The following is a 14,935-nucleotide window of genomic DNA, read 5'->3' on the forward strand; positions in this document are numbered from 1 at the left end:
TCATCAACCGAGCACAAGCGCAGGCTCCGCAAGCAACGCAAAAGTGATATGCACAGCCGCTGTGATGGAGGAGTGAAGTGACTCAGGAGGAAGGCATTTGCTCAAATAATGGAGAGAAGGCTGTGACCGAGGTCAAATGCTGAAAAAGCACACACTTGTCCTTAATTGTTGTCTTTTTTCTTATCTCTTTTCTTTTTTACTTTGCCACCACAGAAATGGCAATAGCAAACATCAGCAGACTGAAGATGAGCTATTAGCCCTTAGGCTCATCTGCTCCTGGAGGCTTCATTATTATTGTGGAACTGAATTCCCAATAGGACATTTTCTGTTTCGATGTAGGTTGTTGCAAGAGGCCTACATTCAAACTTTGGTATAGGTCCAGGAAATGACATGTGTGTACAGTTGACATTTGTTGTGTGAGAATAAGTTATTATTTTGTTCTTTATATTCTCACTTGTGGTGAGAGAGAGAGAGAGAGAGAGAGAGTTGTTGTTTATTTTTTTTTTATATATTTGTCTCACTATACAGGTTCATTTTGATTGTTTGTTTTTTTAAAAAGATGCGTTCTTTTCATATAAGCTGTTGGAATATTCAGGGACTCCACTCCTCAACCTTTGAGGTTAAGAGTGAGAATCCAGAGTTCTTAGAATCTATCAAAGATGTTGATATAATTATATTAACAGAAACATGGTGTAAAAATGATCTGCTCACTCACTGTCCTCCAGGTTATAATGAAGTAATGGTGCCCTCTATAAAATCAAAAAACATACGCAAGGGCAAAACATCGGGGGGGATCTTGGTGTGGTATAAAGGAGATCTTTGCCATCAGATCTCAGTAGTAAAACAAGGTAAATCACACATTTGGCTAAGGTTAGATCAAACCCTGGGCATAACTGACAGGAATCTATATGTGTGTGCTATTTATATACCCCCAGTAGATTCTCCTTATTTTGAAGAAGACATTTTTGAAACTCTCCATTCAGAAATAGCCTATTTTCAGGCCCAGGGAAATGTGCTTCTAACTGGAGATCTGAACGGACGAACAGGAATTGAACCTGATGTCATAGACCCACAGGGCAGCCACCATGTATTTGGTGAGCCCCCCCTGTTTACCACACCAACCGTCAGCCATCGGAACAGCCTTGACTCTGAAATCAATCAGAATGGCAAAGAGATAGTGCATCTCTGTCGGGCCTTAGGCCTGTACATAGTGAACGGGAGGTTCAGAGGGGACTCTTTAGGGAGATTCACATACTCCTCAGCTCTAGGGTCTAGTGTAGTAGACTATGCAATCACTGACATGGACCCCTCCACTATCAGTGCATTCACTGTCAGACAGCAATCCCCCTTTTCAGACCACAACCAAATCAATGTGTTCTTTAAAGTCTCAGGTCCAATGAGTGACACAACAAGGGGACCCAGTAAGCTGTATACATTAAATCCTACTTACAGATGGGCCCCAGACAGTGGAGACAAATTCACCATGGCCTTGAACTCACCTGATCTGATGAATGACATGTCACTATTTGACCAAAATCAATATGTTCCTACCAAAGATGGTGTAAACATGGCCATTGATTATATCAATATGATATTTCACAAGACAGCTATTAAAGCTGACCTTGTAAAACAAAAGCGGAAGCCTGTTAAAAGGCAAAACGCTGACAAATGGTTTGACCAGGAATGCAAGACCATCAGAAAAGACCTGAGAAAAATAGCAAATGAAAAACATCGGCAACCAAACAACCCAGCCTTACGCATTAGATACAATGACCTTTTAAACAAATATAAATGTACAATAAGGAACAAAAAACAAAATTATACCCACATGAAACTTGAGGATATTGAGAAAGCCATTGATCAAAATCAATTCTGGGATCTGTGGAGCAACTTCAACACAAAACAACCGCAAGCATTACCCATCCAAAACGGTGACATCTGGAGAGAACATTTTGAAAGTTTGTACAAAGACATACCAATAAATCTAATGAATTCAGATGAATGTATTACAAAAGAGAAACTCCAAACATTAGAAGAAACTATTAAAGACAACCAAAACCCCCTTGATTTCCCAATGACTTGGGAAGAATTGACCACACAGACACAATCTCTCCGGCCAAGGAAAGCTTGTGGCCCAGACAACATTAAAAACGAAATGCTCAGATGCAGCACCCCAGAGATGCAGGGTACAGTATTAAAGCTGTTCAATATCATATTGCAGTCAGGATGTTTTCCTGACATCTGGTGCAAAGGGCTCATTTCCCCCATTCATAAGAGTGGAGACAAATCAGACCCTAATAACTACCGTGGCATCTGTGTCAGCAGCTGTCTGGGGAAATTATTCTGTAGTATTCTAAATAAAAGAATACAAGATTTCCTTAACCGACAATCCATCTTGAGTCAAAATCAAATTGGCTTCCTTCCAAAACACCGCACCACCGACCATGTATATACCCTTCACACTTTAGTTAACAAACATGTACACCAAACAAAACATGGTAAGATATTCACTTGTTTCATTGATTTCAAAAAAGCTTTCGACTCTATTTGGCACGAAGGGCTCTATTATAGACTTCTACATTGTGGTATAGGGTGCAAAATGTACGATCTGGTTAAATCAATGTATTTAGGGAATCAGTGTGCTGTTAAAATTGGAGACAAACAAACTGAATTCTTCACCCAGAGAAGAGGTGTTCGTCAGGGTTGCAATTTAAGTCCCACTTTATTTAATATATATATAAATGAACTTGCTGTTCAGTTGGATCGCTGTGCTGCTCCTGGCCTCTCCCTCCTAGATAGAGAGGTGAAGTGTCTGCTTTATGCTGATGACCTTGTTCTGCTGTCTCCTACTGAACAAGGACTACAACAACAGCTGGACATAGTAGACCAGTACTGTAAGAGCTGGGCCCTGGCAGTCAATATGAAGAAAACTAATGTCATGGTTTTCCAAAAACGCCCCAGATGTCAGGAGAACAAATACCAGTTTACCATAAATAATCATATCATCGAACATAGTATGAGTTACACCTACCTCGGTTTAACCATAACAGCATCAGGAAGTTTCAACATGGCAGTGAATGCACTCAAAGAAAAAGCCAGAAGAGCTCTTAATGCAATTAAGAGAACATTTTATAATGTCCAAATTCCAATTAAAATCTGGCTCAAAATCTTTGATAGTGTGATCCAGCCCATTGCGCTGTACGGTAGTGAAGTATGGGGTCCACTCAGTCACCAGAGCTATACCCGCTGGGACAAACATCCAACAGAGTCTTTCCATGCAGAATTCTGCAGATACATTTTACGTGTTCAGAGAAAAACACCAACAAATGCATGTAGAGCAGAATTAGGCAGATACCCACTGATCATTAACACTCAAAAGAGAGCACTGACATTCTTTAACCACCTTAGGTCCAGCCCCCGAGACACCCTCCACTCCAAAGCCCTCCAAAGACAAGAGCTAACCCCAGAGAAGAGTCCCCTATGTCAGCTGGTGCTGAGGCTAGTTGCCCCCTCTCAGAGCCACTCTGACCAGTCTCTCAACAACACTGCTCTCCAAACACCAATCACAGTCAAACGCATTATAACACAATGTAAAGACAACTATTTACAACATTGGGAAGAAGAAACTAAAAGCCAAAGTAGATTAGAATGTTACCTGGCTCTAAACAGAGAGTATGAGCTGGCAGAGTATCTCTCTACTGTCAGAGATAGAAAGCAGAGACAGATCCTAACCAAGTACAGGCTCAGTGACCACAAACTGGCAATCGAAACAGGAAGACTCAAAAGATCCTGGCAACCAAAAGAGAACAGAACATGTGGTCACTGTACGACAGGTGAGACTGAGACAGAGATGCACTTCCTCCTGAAGTGCCAAACATTCAACGAAGTAAGGAGCATTTATTGGAACAAGTTGAACTCTGTAATCCCAGGTTTCAAGGAGGTTGATGACCTCTCAAGACTGAGAGTACTCCTAGGAGAAGGAGACAAGGCACACCTTGCTGCCCAATGTATACACATGCCACAACCTGAGGGACAGTGAATGAGACTCACACACACACACACACACACACACACACACACACACACACACACACACACACACACACACACACACACACACACACACACACACACACACACACACACACACACACACACACACACACACACACACACACACACACACACACACACACACACACACGTGTTGAAATGTAATTGTATCACTGTATATATATATCATCAATAATATGTAAAAATTTGAAATGTCTGTTAATGTTGTTAATTATTTTGTATTGTGATGCTTTGGCAACATTGTTTAATTTAACTTTCATGCCAATAAAGCCCCTTTGAATTGAATTGAATTGAATTGAATTGAATTGAATTGAATTGAATTGAATTGAATTGAGAGAGAGAGAGAGAGAGAGAGAGAGAGAGAGAGAGAGAGAGAGAGAGAGAGAGAGAGAGAGAGAGAGAGAGAGAGAGAGAGAGAGAGAGACTGTCTGTCTGTCTGTCTGTCTGTCTGTCTGTCTGTCTGTCTGTCTGTCTGTCTCTCTGTCTGACCTTTTCCATGTCTTCTCCGAACTTCTCCCACACCCGCTGCTTTGCCTCGGCCACGGCTGAGGCTGCTGCCCTTCGGGCCTGTCGGTACCTTGCAACTGCCTCGGGAGTCCCCCGGGATAACAAATCCCTGAAGGCCTCCTTCTTCAGTCGGACGGCTTCTCTGACCACCGGTGTCCACCAGGAGATTCGAGGGTTACCGCCCTTGAGGCACCTAGGACCTTGAGACCACAGCTCCCCGCCGCGGCTTCGGCAATAGAGGCTTTGAACACCGACCACTCTGGTTCAATGTCCCCAACCTCCACAGGAATGCCCGAAAAGCTCCGCCAGAGGTGTGAGTTGAAGGCCTCCTGAACTTGGGCCTCCTCCAGACGTTCCCAGTTCACCCGAACTACACGTTTGGGCTTACCAGGTCTATCCAGAGGCTTCCCCCGCCACTCGACCCAACTCACCACCAGATGGTGATCAGTTGACAACTCCGCCCCTCTCTTTACCCGAGTGTCCAAAACATACGGCCTCAGGTCCGATGATACGATAACGAAATCGATCATGGACCTTCTGCCTAGGGTGCTCTGGTACCACGAGCATCCTTATGTTCGAACATGGTGTTTGTTATGGCCAATCCATGACTAGCACAGAAGTCCAGTAACAAACCACCAATCCGGTTCAGATCAGGGGGGCCGTTCCTCCCAATCACTCCCCTCCAAGTGTCTCCATTATTGCCCACATGTGCGTTGAAGTCTCCCAGCAAGATTAAAGAGTCCCCTTCAGGAGCCCCATACAGGACTCTTTCCAGGGTCTCCAAGAAGGCCGTATACTCTGAACTGCTGTTGGGTGCATAAGCACACACAACAGTCAGAGTTTTCCCCCCCATAACCCGCAGGCGTAGGGAGGCGACCCTCTCGTCCACTGGGGTAAACTCCAACAACAAAGCACCCAACCGGGGACTTGTGAGTATCCCCACACCCGCCCGGCGCCTCACACCGTGAGCAACTCCGGAGAAGAATAGAGTCCAACCCCTATCCAGAAGTAAGGTTCCAGAGCTGATGCTGTGCATAGAGGTGAGCCCAACCAGATCCAACTGGTAACGCTCCACCTCCCGCACAAGCTCCGACTCCTTCCCCCCCAGAGAGGTGACGTTCCACGTCCCCAAAGCCAGCTTCTGCCGCCCGGGTCTGGTCCGTCGAGACCCTCTGCCTTCACTGCCACCCTTCTGGCAGCGCACCCGACCCCATCACTGTTTCCCGTAGGTGGTGGGCCCGCGGGACGGAGAAGCGGAGGTGTTGCCCACGTTGCCTTTTCGGGCTGTGCCCGGCCGGGCTCCGTGGCAAGCCCGGCCACCAGACACTCGCCGACGAGTCCTCGTTCACGGCCTGGCTCCAGAAGGGGACCCCGGGCTTCCTCCGGGCCGGGTATCCTCACTTCGTGTGTCGTCTTTCATGAGGTCTTGTGAACCAATCTTAGTCTGGCCCCTTGCCTGAGACCAATTTGCCCACCTTAGCCCCACCATGAAAAATGATGTTAAAGTAAACAAAAATAAAGTCCGCCAAGTAAAGTAAATTGCACAGACAGCAGTTAGTAAGATTGATTTCAGTAGCCACTTGTCTGGAAATACCGAAGACTAGAAACGGTTTGGAAAACTTTTGTCACGTAGTGATCGTCTTCTAAATAGAACATCTTTGATAATATCTTCTGGCCAATCAGAGTCAAAATAATGGCGTGGTGTTGTTGCAGGAAGTCCCGACGGAGAATACTTTTGCTGTAGTACATCTCTATATACATCGATACAACAAAATACGTGTTGATAGAAATCAACACGTAATGAATTAAGACACCACGGTTTGATGATTGATAGGTGTGTGGGCTGTCTTTCATTTTGACACACGGAACAATGGGGGCTATCCACCCTTATCCACAATGTAAAGTAATTCACACAGCCTCTTCCCTCTTCTCTCTGTGAGGAGCAGCAGGTTCAGCTTTCAGAACAAAGTAACACAAAACTAAAATGGCATTCATTTTTTTAAATATGTCATGTAGTAATAGATTTATTTATTTTTCTTCTCAAGAGTGTACCAGAATGTGTATTTTATGTTAGTATTTCAAAAAATCTCCTGTGGGAGAATTCCCCAGACCCCCCTGCAGGGGTTGAGTTTTCAGCATGCCAACTCTTTCACCTGCGGGGAAATTGCAGGATTGGTTCCAGGTCGCCCTTTTTATTTACTAAAAGACAAATGTGCCTTTTTCTTTCATACAGTTCAATTTGGATTGAGACAGGGAAATAATCGAAACTGTCAAGGGGAGTTTGTATTTAATTACATTGCAAATACTGACTTGAGCCCCACCACTGTATGGGTTAGCCCTACCATAGAATACCCAACAAAAATACTCTGGCACCGCCACTGCTCAGAGCTAACCTGTAGGCCTACTGGAGAGGGTATGTGTAAAAAAGCAGGAAATAAAAAAAGGTAAACCCGCAAGAGAAAAAGCATTTGAGCTCCAAACTGTTTTAGAAATAGTCCTTGATGTGGTTTGGAACATGATGACGTTTAATCACGGCAACATTTAACTGTATCTGCCGGTAGAATTCTGCGCAGAATTCTTAGCTCTGCCTCCTCCTTTTTTTTCTTCTAGCTAAGGACCCAAAATCAGCGTTTCTCTAACAGGACTGGAATAGAGGGATATGAGGGATGTCTAAAATGCATGATCTGTTTGGTATTTTGAGCAAAACACATCATAGACATGTTTTTATATATTTGTATATATCTGAGACTCATAATATATGCCTAAAAATAGCATAATAGGAGACCTTTAATGTTCAAAAAGCTTTTTATTTTTCTCATACTGCCTGTGCTACAGCACCTCTTTTCACCCTGTGTCTGAAACCAGAGCACAGTCTGCTCTGATTGGTTAGCTGTCTGACTCTGTTGTGCACTAGAAGCGGAAGTGTTACTTAGTGATGTCAATATGGAGAGAAGCTCCCTCTGGAGGGAACACAGGAATGTTACCCTTTTCAGAGCACTTGCATGCACACACACCTATAGAACACACCACAGGAGAGGGAAAATCCACAAAGCATAACAGGGCCTCTTTGAGGAATGTTTACTCCAACAAAAATCAGTCACTTCCACACTGAGGTTACTTTATTTTGAGTGCATTCAATAACGAGGGAATGTTTTTGTTCTTCTGTTTTGCTGTTTCACTATTTTGGGTTATACAGCTTATTCTGATCTTTTTTTAGAAAGGCAAAAAAGAAAAGTAAAAAAAATATGACAAGTTGCTAACTGTTTTATTACTATTTGTGTGTTGCAGTGATGCTCTCAAGAGGGATTATTTCCGACTGCCTGGGCTGGCCATGGTGTCTATTAAGTGCTCCCCGTACCACATTGGGGATAAATGTGTCCTCATGGGCGATGCCGCACACGCAGTGGTGCCTTTCTACGGGCAGGGGATGAACGCTGTGAGTAACACTCAATCGAGGAGAACAAAAAGGCAGAAAAATAACTAAATAGAGACTCATCAGTACATTTGTAATTAATAGGGCTTTGAGGACTGCATTGTGTTCGACGAAATAATGGAGCAGCTCAATGAGGATTTCAGTAAGTACTTTCGAAAGTATTTTCGAAATGAGCATGGATTAAATGAGACAGAGGATTTCATAACAAAGTGTGGCCTTTTTCCTTTGTGTGTCCACCCAGGTGCTGTCCTGCCTGAGTATACCAGAGTGCGAGTTCCAGACGATCACGCCATCGCAGACTTGGCCATGTACAACTACATTGAAGTAATGCATATGTATTTGATATGTCCAGTTTAACTAAATCAGCATTGATGTGGGCCGGTCGACCAAAAAAAAAAAAAAGCTTTGAAGATCTGTAAAGCTGAGTATGGGATAATTAGTTCAAATTATTTAAAGTTTTACCTTCTTAGGACTGACCTTTTTACCTCTCTGACAACCAATCAGATAACAGCTGTATGAAGCGGTGCAAGCTATCAGGGGACATAACCATAGAAACAAAACTTAACTAGCTGTTTAATTGGAAGGTCAGTGGTTGGATCCCCATGACGATGTTATTGAGCAAGATACCTTACCCCAATGAGATATGAGACTGATAAATGTAATCAGGCAGAATTTTAGCCACCTTTAGCTTTGCAGTGTTGTCATCAAGCCATACTACCACCATGCCGTTTGTTTGTAGCATTTAGTTAGCTATTTAGTTTGACTGTTTTGCATCTCATTGTAGTTGATTCGGTCTCAACGTGGTCCTTTTTGCCTCTTTTAGTCGTTTTAAGTGTCTTTGTGGTCATTTTGATTCACTTCTTGGTTGGCACGTGTCTCTTTGACCGACATTATGTAGCTAAGGACCAATGGGCGTTGACACTTTGGGCCCCTGGTCTTGTCCTGGTAGGCCCGTTCACTACCCATAAAAGACCCTTCATAATTAGAGGAAAGTCAGCCTTAGTTCTGGGTGTAGAGATTTACATCTGACAGGAAGCCAGCTCCCTAACACTCTGTCCAATACAATTCAGGTTCTCCAAAAGCCATAAATTGGCACTTTGTGTTAGCTTGATCCCCAAATATTGCAGAGTAAATTAGACTCTTGAGTTTTAGGAAATTGCGTTATGAATGAAATGTGGTTCACTTCACTAAACACTTGTCCTTTTTGTTTTTGTTGTAGATGAGAGCCCATGTCAACTCAAAGTGGTTCCTTTTCAGAAAACATCTCGACAACTTCCTCCACTTCTTCCTGCCAAATACAATAGTTCCACTTTACACAATGGTAAGTGTCCTAGTGAACTGAATAATCAATGTCTGATATAAGAAGACGTTTTCATTTCTGTACTTCACTGCCTCCAGGTCACTTTCACCAGGGAAAGGTACCATAAGGCTGTGGACCGCTGGAAATGGCAGGACAAAGTAAGAAAATCGGTCTTCTCTTTAGACTATTTTATTTAATCTTTACTGCATACAATTTTATTTTATGATATATTTCCAGTGGTGGTAGAAGCATAAATAATTGTTTTGAGTAAAATTAGAATTACTATGGTCTGTGAATACTAAATTTCAAGAAAAAGTCCTGAATTTTAAATCAGCATATTGTGTGTTTTATATGTAAAAAGTAACTAAGTTTAAAATAAATATGATATTTGCCTCTTAATTGTTGTGATTGGTCAACCGCTTAGAGTGGTCCCTCCCCCTAGCATATCAAAAACAACGTTTTGGAGTAATAGCCAATAGAAGCGCGAGTGTAAGAGTCCAATGTTTCAGGCCGGGGGGAGTGTGTGGGAGAGAAACTCCCTCTGAAGCAGGGGTGTCCAACTCAATTTCATCGCGGGCCACATAGGCATTATGGTTGTACTCAACCCCCGGGCCTTGAGTTTGACACCACTGCTCTGAAGGGAACACAGGGATTTTTAGCCTTTGCAGACCATTAACATGCACACAAACCTAGAGAACACACTACAGGAAAGGGAAAACCCCCCAAAGCATAATAGGTCCCCTTCATTTACTTTATTGTTTGTACTTATATACTTTATTCCCAAATACAGCTTTGCAGCACCATTTTTTTCTTCTTCTGATTTCTGTTGTTGGATGTCATGAGACATGTAGTCCTTGGTACTGTGTTAAACTGTCTGATGACCTGATGTCTTCTGCAGTAATGGTCCCCTGTCAGAAGGACAGCCGGGATTTAACAACCTCTTTTGTCAATTGTTTCGACCCGGTGGGATTTTGGGGCAAAAGCTAGATAACCTCTCTATTTTGTTGAAATAAAATCTGAGCAGACACAAAATGCTCCGTTTTAGTTTAATACACACAGTTAAGCCCACACACACACACAATGTTATGAACATACAGGTTCACTTGCTGAATTAAAAACAGAAAAAATTAAGCAAATAAAGTGAAAACCATAAAGCAGATTCAGGCATAGGCGTATAGATTCACTCTTAAAGTGTTAGCCTACAGAACAGTACAGCTGACAGAGAAGAGAAAACATCTGATCCTTTACAACAAACACTATATGCTCTTTCTAGGTTTTTAGTAACATTATTACCCTGAGTTATCCCCAATTTTGAAAAATTGACAATGATCTTTTTTTTTCTTTGTAACTATGTGTATGTAACTAAGGGAATACAGTTACCTTTTTTCTTTAATCCTGATTACGTAATCCCTTTACATGTAATCCATTACTCCCTAAACCTGAGATATTTGAAAGAGAATGGCCTGTAGGCAGCACAAAGAAAAATGCATTATACCAATTTATACACAAAACTAGGTTTATTTTTAAGCCTAATCACTTTTTTACATAAAACTTTAACTTTTCAGTCGAAGTTAGATTTTGTCCAATACATTTTTATATAAATATATCAACAAGTAACATGTAATATCATTACTGCTAAAACAATATCCATATATTATAGGAAACTTTATTTTTGTACATGTTCAGCTAATGTTTTAGGAGTAACAGATGGCATAGGTTAAAGCAGCAGTTCATCTTCAGTTCATCCCTAAATTAGTTAAAAACAACGAAATAGGACCAACTAAAGGCCTAGAGTAGAGTAGAGTAAAGTATGACAGTTTGTTTTTTTATGATGTGCTTGATGCTTTCAATCTACGAATGTTCCTCAAAAAGGAATTCATTTAAAAAGGGAAGGTGTTAGGAATTTAAAAGTGTGTGTGCATAAAGCTGATCCCTATTTAATTAAGAAAAATGTACTGATGTATTTTTCACAGGTGATAAACCGCGGCCTGCTGTTCGGTGCGACAGGAGCTGTTTTGGGAGGCTCCTACCTTCTCATTAAAAATCCTCCTGATATCAACAAGCTCATCATCCCCACTGAGAAGATGTGGGCCAGGCTCATGTCCCTCTAGACCTCCTGAGACCCGGCTCCGATCTGACAGACAAGTGCATCAAACATGAGAAATGAGAGAATCCATATTGTGAAAAGAGTTGGAATCATCTTATAACCACAATGAAGGCTCTGCCAGCCTATACATGTTGGTGAATAGTGACTGTCCTAACCTACTGTAACTAATACAAGTTATAAAGATTGATAATTATATCAAATGTATTCTCTGTTTAACTGATTATGTTACTGAATAATGTTGTCTATTATTTCCATGCATCATCATTTTCACAATTTTCAATTTGAGAACAAAATAGTTGTAAACTCATAGGCCACATGCTGTGTGAGATATTCCATACATTTCTAATAAATGCCTCATTGTTACTGTTAGATCTTTCATACATCATTGAATTTATGCAGAATGAGGGACTTCTTTCAAATCTATCATTTAGGCCACTTGGGGGCCTTGGAAACCAGTTATGAACCCATATTCAGTTCTGGAACTTGTTAGCAAGTTTTGGAAAGCAACATGGTCATTCATTTGGAGACGTGTTTGTGTCTACCTGAGGAATATTCATCAAATTCTCAATTTGTTTTTCTCCGGGTTTGGTCTTTACCAACCCCCTAGACAAATATCTGTCTCTTCAGGTGCTAAAAGCTCTTGTTTTATGTTCAGCAGCCAGTTACTAACCGTGCTGTGTGGGGCTTAGTAGGTAAAGTACAGATGCTTTTATCGAGATTCTTCTCTGATAATTGCTGCCAGAGCCTCTAACAGCAAACCAGAACAGCACATTTGTGGGTGGAACAGCAACATATAAAGCTGAAACGTAATATATGAATGTTCTGTAAAGGTGAGATTTTTCTTTAAATTTGCCAATATATTCCCATTGAGAGAAAAACATGTTTTAGCCAAGAGTTTCACATAAAAGCACAGCCAACAGACCTAGAACAAAACAGTAAAAGTACATAAAAAATGTCACATAAAAAAACAAGCAACAGACTTAAAACAAGCTGCTAAGCTCTGTAAGTACACGTGGGTTACCCTAATACATTTTCATATTGTTTCAACTGATATTGTTGTTATAAAACGTAACTTTTATAGAAATAGTTTGATGTATTGGAAACATCTTCGAGTGGTCTTTGTCTTTAAATGTAGTAAAAGATCACTCAAAGATGTCTTTTCTTATCTGAGTGTCACCTAAAATGTCTGACTGAACTGACTAGAGAGGATTTTCACATTCTTCTTCTGAATAGGACATTTCTACATGCCTCTAAAAATCTGATATGCATACGTATCCTGCACAAGATAGTGTGTAGAATATGTCACAAATGACACCGATCTTTGTCTTATAGGCAAACAGAGACTGATTGACAGGAAAACTCAACACCGGCTAAGAAAGTTTAAACCTCGAGCACAAAGTGGATTGTCAGTACGTAGAGCGAGAGTTAGTATTAACTTAATGAACATTTGGACATCAAACATGGACAATTTTTGGATGTAGACCCTGGATCTTCCCTCCATATCTCTAATATCCGAAAAACCTTCCAAGCTAAAATTCTAAAACATAAAATAATATGCTACCTATTAAGATCTGTCATGCCTGTAAATTGCCAATTTTGGTCTGCAACAGGAATCAACCATGTACAGTATGGCTACATTTCCACTGACTGAGAAAATAATCTTGACGCTGAAACTCATCACTCATGGAACTCGCAAGAAGATGGTAGATTTTGAAAGTAAGCTCTCCAACCAAAAAAACCCAGCCCTGTTCTGCTAAGCCTTTCCGAATTAAAGTAGCTCGTAGCAATAGCTCTAAATGTAGGGAAAAAAGGCGGCAACACTGACAGCATATCTCAGTCTCTTCAGGATTCCTTCAAAAGCCACTTAGCAATATGAAAGTCAACAAGGAAAATTCCTACTGTTATCACTCACAGCTTTTAAGCTAGCAGGCATAAAGGCAGTTCACTATCCAATGATTTCATTAATGGCCGAAGAAAATGATAGGCAAGCTTTAAAAAAGTCCTAGAAACCTTCTTTATTTCAGACAGAGCATTTTATTTATTAATTGCTGTCAGGATGTTAAAACAATTTCAACAAACACAACGCAACATGTTTTGAGGAAGATTACCAACGTAGCTTCAGCAAGATACCAAACAATTGTAATTCAATAACTATTCTTTAAACTAAACGCATAAAAAGACACCTCACTGACTAAGTCACATGTCTCCAACGGATTAAGGGTTTTATCAGCTATGGAAATCCATTCATCAAGTTTATTCATAGCTGACAGGCCAGGATGTTATGAAAGGAGTGTCTCACTGGCGCATACTCTCATCGCCTCTTATATAATTACACTCCTGTAGTTCTCATCTGTGGTGATCCACCAAATGTCATTTCACAGTTCCTGCTATCGTCACTCCGGAGATTAATTTAAAGTTACATAAACTAGGTAGCTATAAATAGGATCTTTATTGAATCCATACTAAATAATGTCAGTTTGCTAGCTAAGGAGCTAAGGCCTATTTGTGTGGTTGTACATGCTTACAGTTGGGTACCAACCAAACAATGTACTCAGTTCCATAACACTGCTAACAACTCCAAACAGTTCTGCAGTTGTGAAATGAGGCCTTTTTGAAAAATGTTTTGTTAAACTACCTGCTTAGACAACACAGTGCAAAGAGGCTCAGCTGAGGTCTCGGGCTAACATGTAGTCTTAACAAATTCATAACTGTGTATATACATAGAAATATCCCGGGAGGTTAGAGAGGGTTATTTTGGTTTGATTTAGGTCCTAAGGCATAGTGATGGTGGGGTGAGAAGTCCTGTCCTTGCGGATCAGAGTGGCCTGATTTGAATGACATTAACCTCCGCAGGGCTTCTAGCCTTGGAGGTCACATCAAGTTGGTGGAAGTCATTGCTGGTGATGATAAAGACAATGGAGGAGGAGCTGAAAGTCACCCTCTTCTTAGGTCGGTTCCTGCTGCCGTAGTTTCCGGACATGACGATCGGTCGTATGGGCCGTTGGACCGGAGTCATGGGGCGCTCTTTGAGGCTGTGCTGCAACCAAGACAGCCGCGAGCACAGCAGCTGGAGCAAACAGCGCCGGAACTGTGAGGGGGAAGCAAGATTAAAGGATATTACTTGAGAAAAGGGATGAAATGTCACCCTTTCCTCACTCATTTGTCTGTCAAACACACAGGACCAGCGTTTAAAAATGCCAGTAAACTGAGACAAATGTAAGACACAGTTTCAGACCTACACAAACAATAATGAATACTGAAGGAATACATGGTTTACCATTATACAGCTTCTTTTTATCACCAATGTAGGTGATTGAAATGTATAAATTATGGAATAATTATACTTAATACAATTTATTAATGTAAAACAGGAAAAACCCTGACACCTGGACTATGATGCAGATTTTATTCTCATTAGAAATACATCTCTTTCCACTATTTGGCAGATTTCTCATTAAGTAACAGTGGCAAATTAATGTCTGCACTATTTTGGGCAAAGATCTTCCGACAAATG

At 41.3% G+C, this 14,935-nt stretch overlaps 2 protein-coding genes across 2 annotated transcripts in view; one reads left to right on the forward strand and one right to left on the reverse strand.

Moving 5' to 3' along the window:
* Positions 1 to 11,790, forward strand: part of kmo (kynurenine 3-monooxygenase) — a 42,165-nt gene extending 30,375 nt beyond the window's left edge. The window contains exons 11-16 of the mRNA XM_079690995.1: positions 7,870 to 8,017; positions 8,099 to 8,156; positions 8,256 to 8,338; positions 9,234 to 9,335; positions 9,413 to 9,472; positions 11,288 to 11,790. Of these exons, the coding sequence (XP_079547121.1) occupies positions 7,870 to 8,017; positions 8,099 to 8,156; positions 8,256 to 8,338; positions 9,234 to 9,335; positions 9,413 to 9,472; positions 11,288 to 11,425 (589 nt within the window). The 3' untranslated portion in view covers positions 11,426 to 11,790. The remainder of the gene's footprint in view (positions 1 to 7,869; positions 8,018 to 8,098; positions 8,157 to 8,255; positions 8,339 to 9,233; positions 9,336 to 9,412; positions 9,473 to 11,287) is intronic.
* Positions 11,791 to 11,933: 143 nt separating this feature from the next.
* The window catches only part of opn3 (opsin 3), a gene marked incomplete at its 5' end in the record, with an annotated part of 28,650 nt that continues 25,648 nt past the window's right edge, over positions 11,934 to 14,935 (reverse strand). Inside the window, one exon of the mRNA XM_079691004.1 lies at positions 11,934 to 14,509. Within this exon, the coding sequence (XP_079547130.1) occupies positions 14,237 to 14,509 (273 nt within the window). The 3' untranslated portion in view covers positions 11,934 to 14,236. The remainder of the gene's footprint in view (positions 14,510 to 14,935) is intronic.

Source organism: Notothenia rossii, assembly GCF_949606895.1.
Source record: "Notothenia rossii genome assembly, chromosome: 6".
In the NCBI taxonomy this organism is placed as follows: domain Eukaryota; kingdom Metazoa; phylum Chordata; class Actinopteri; order Perciformes; family Nototheniidae; genus Notothenia; species Notothenia rossii.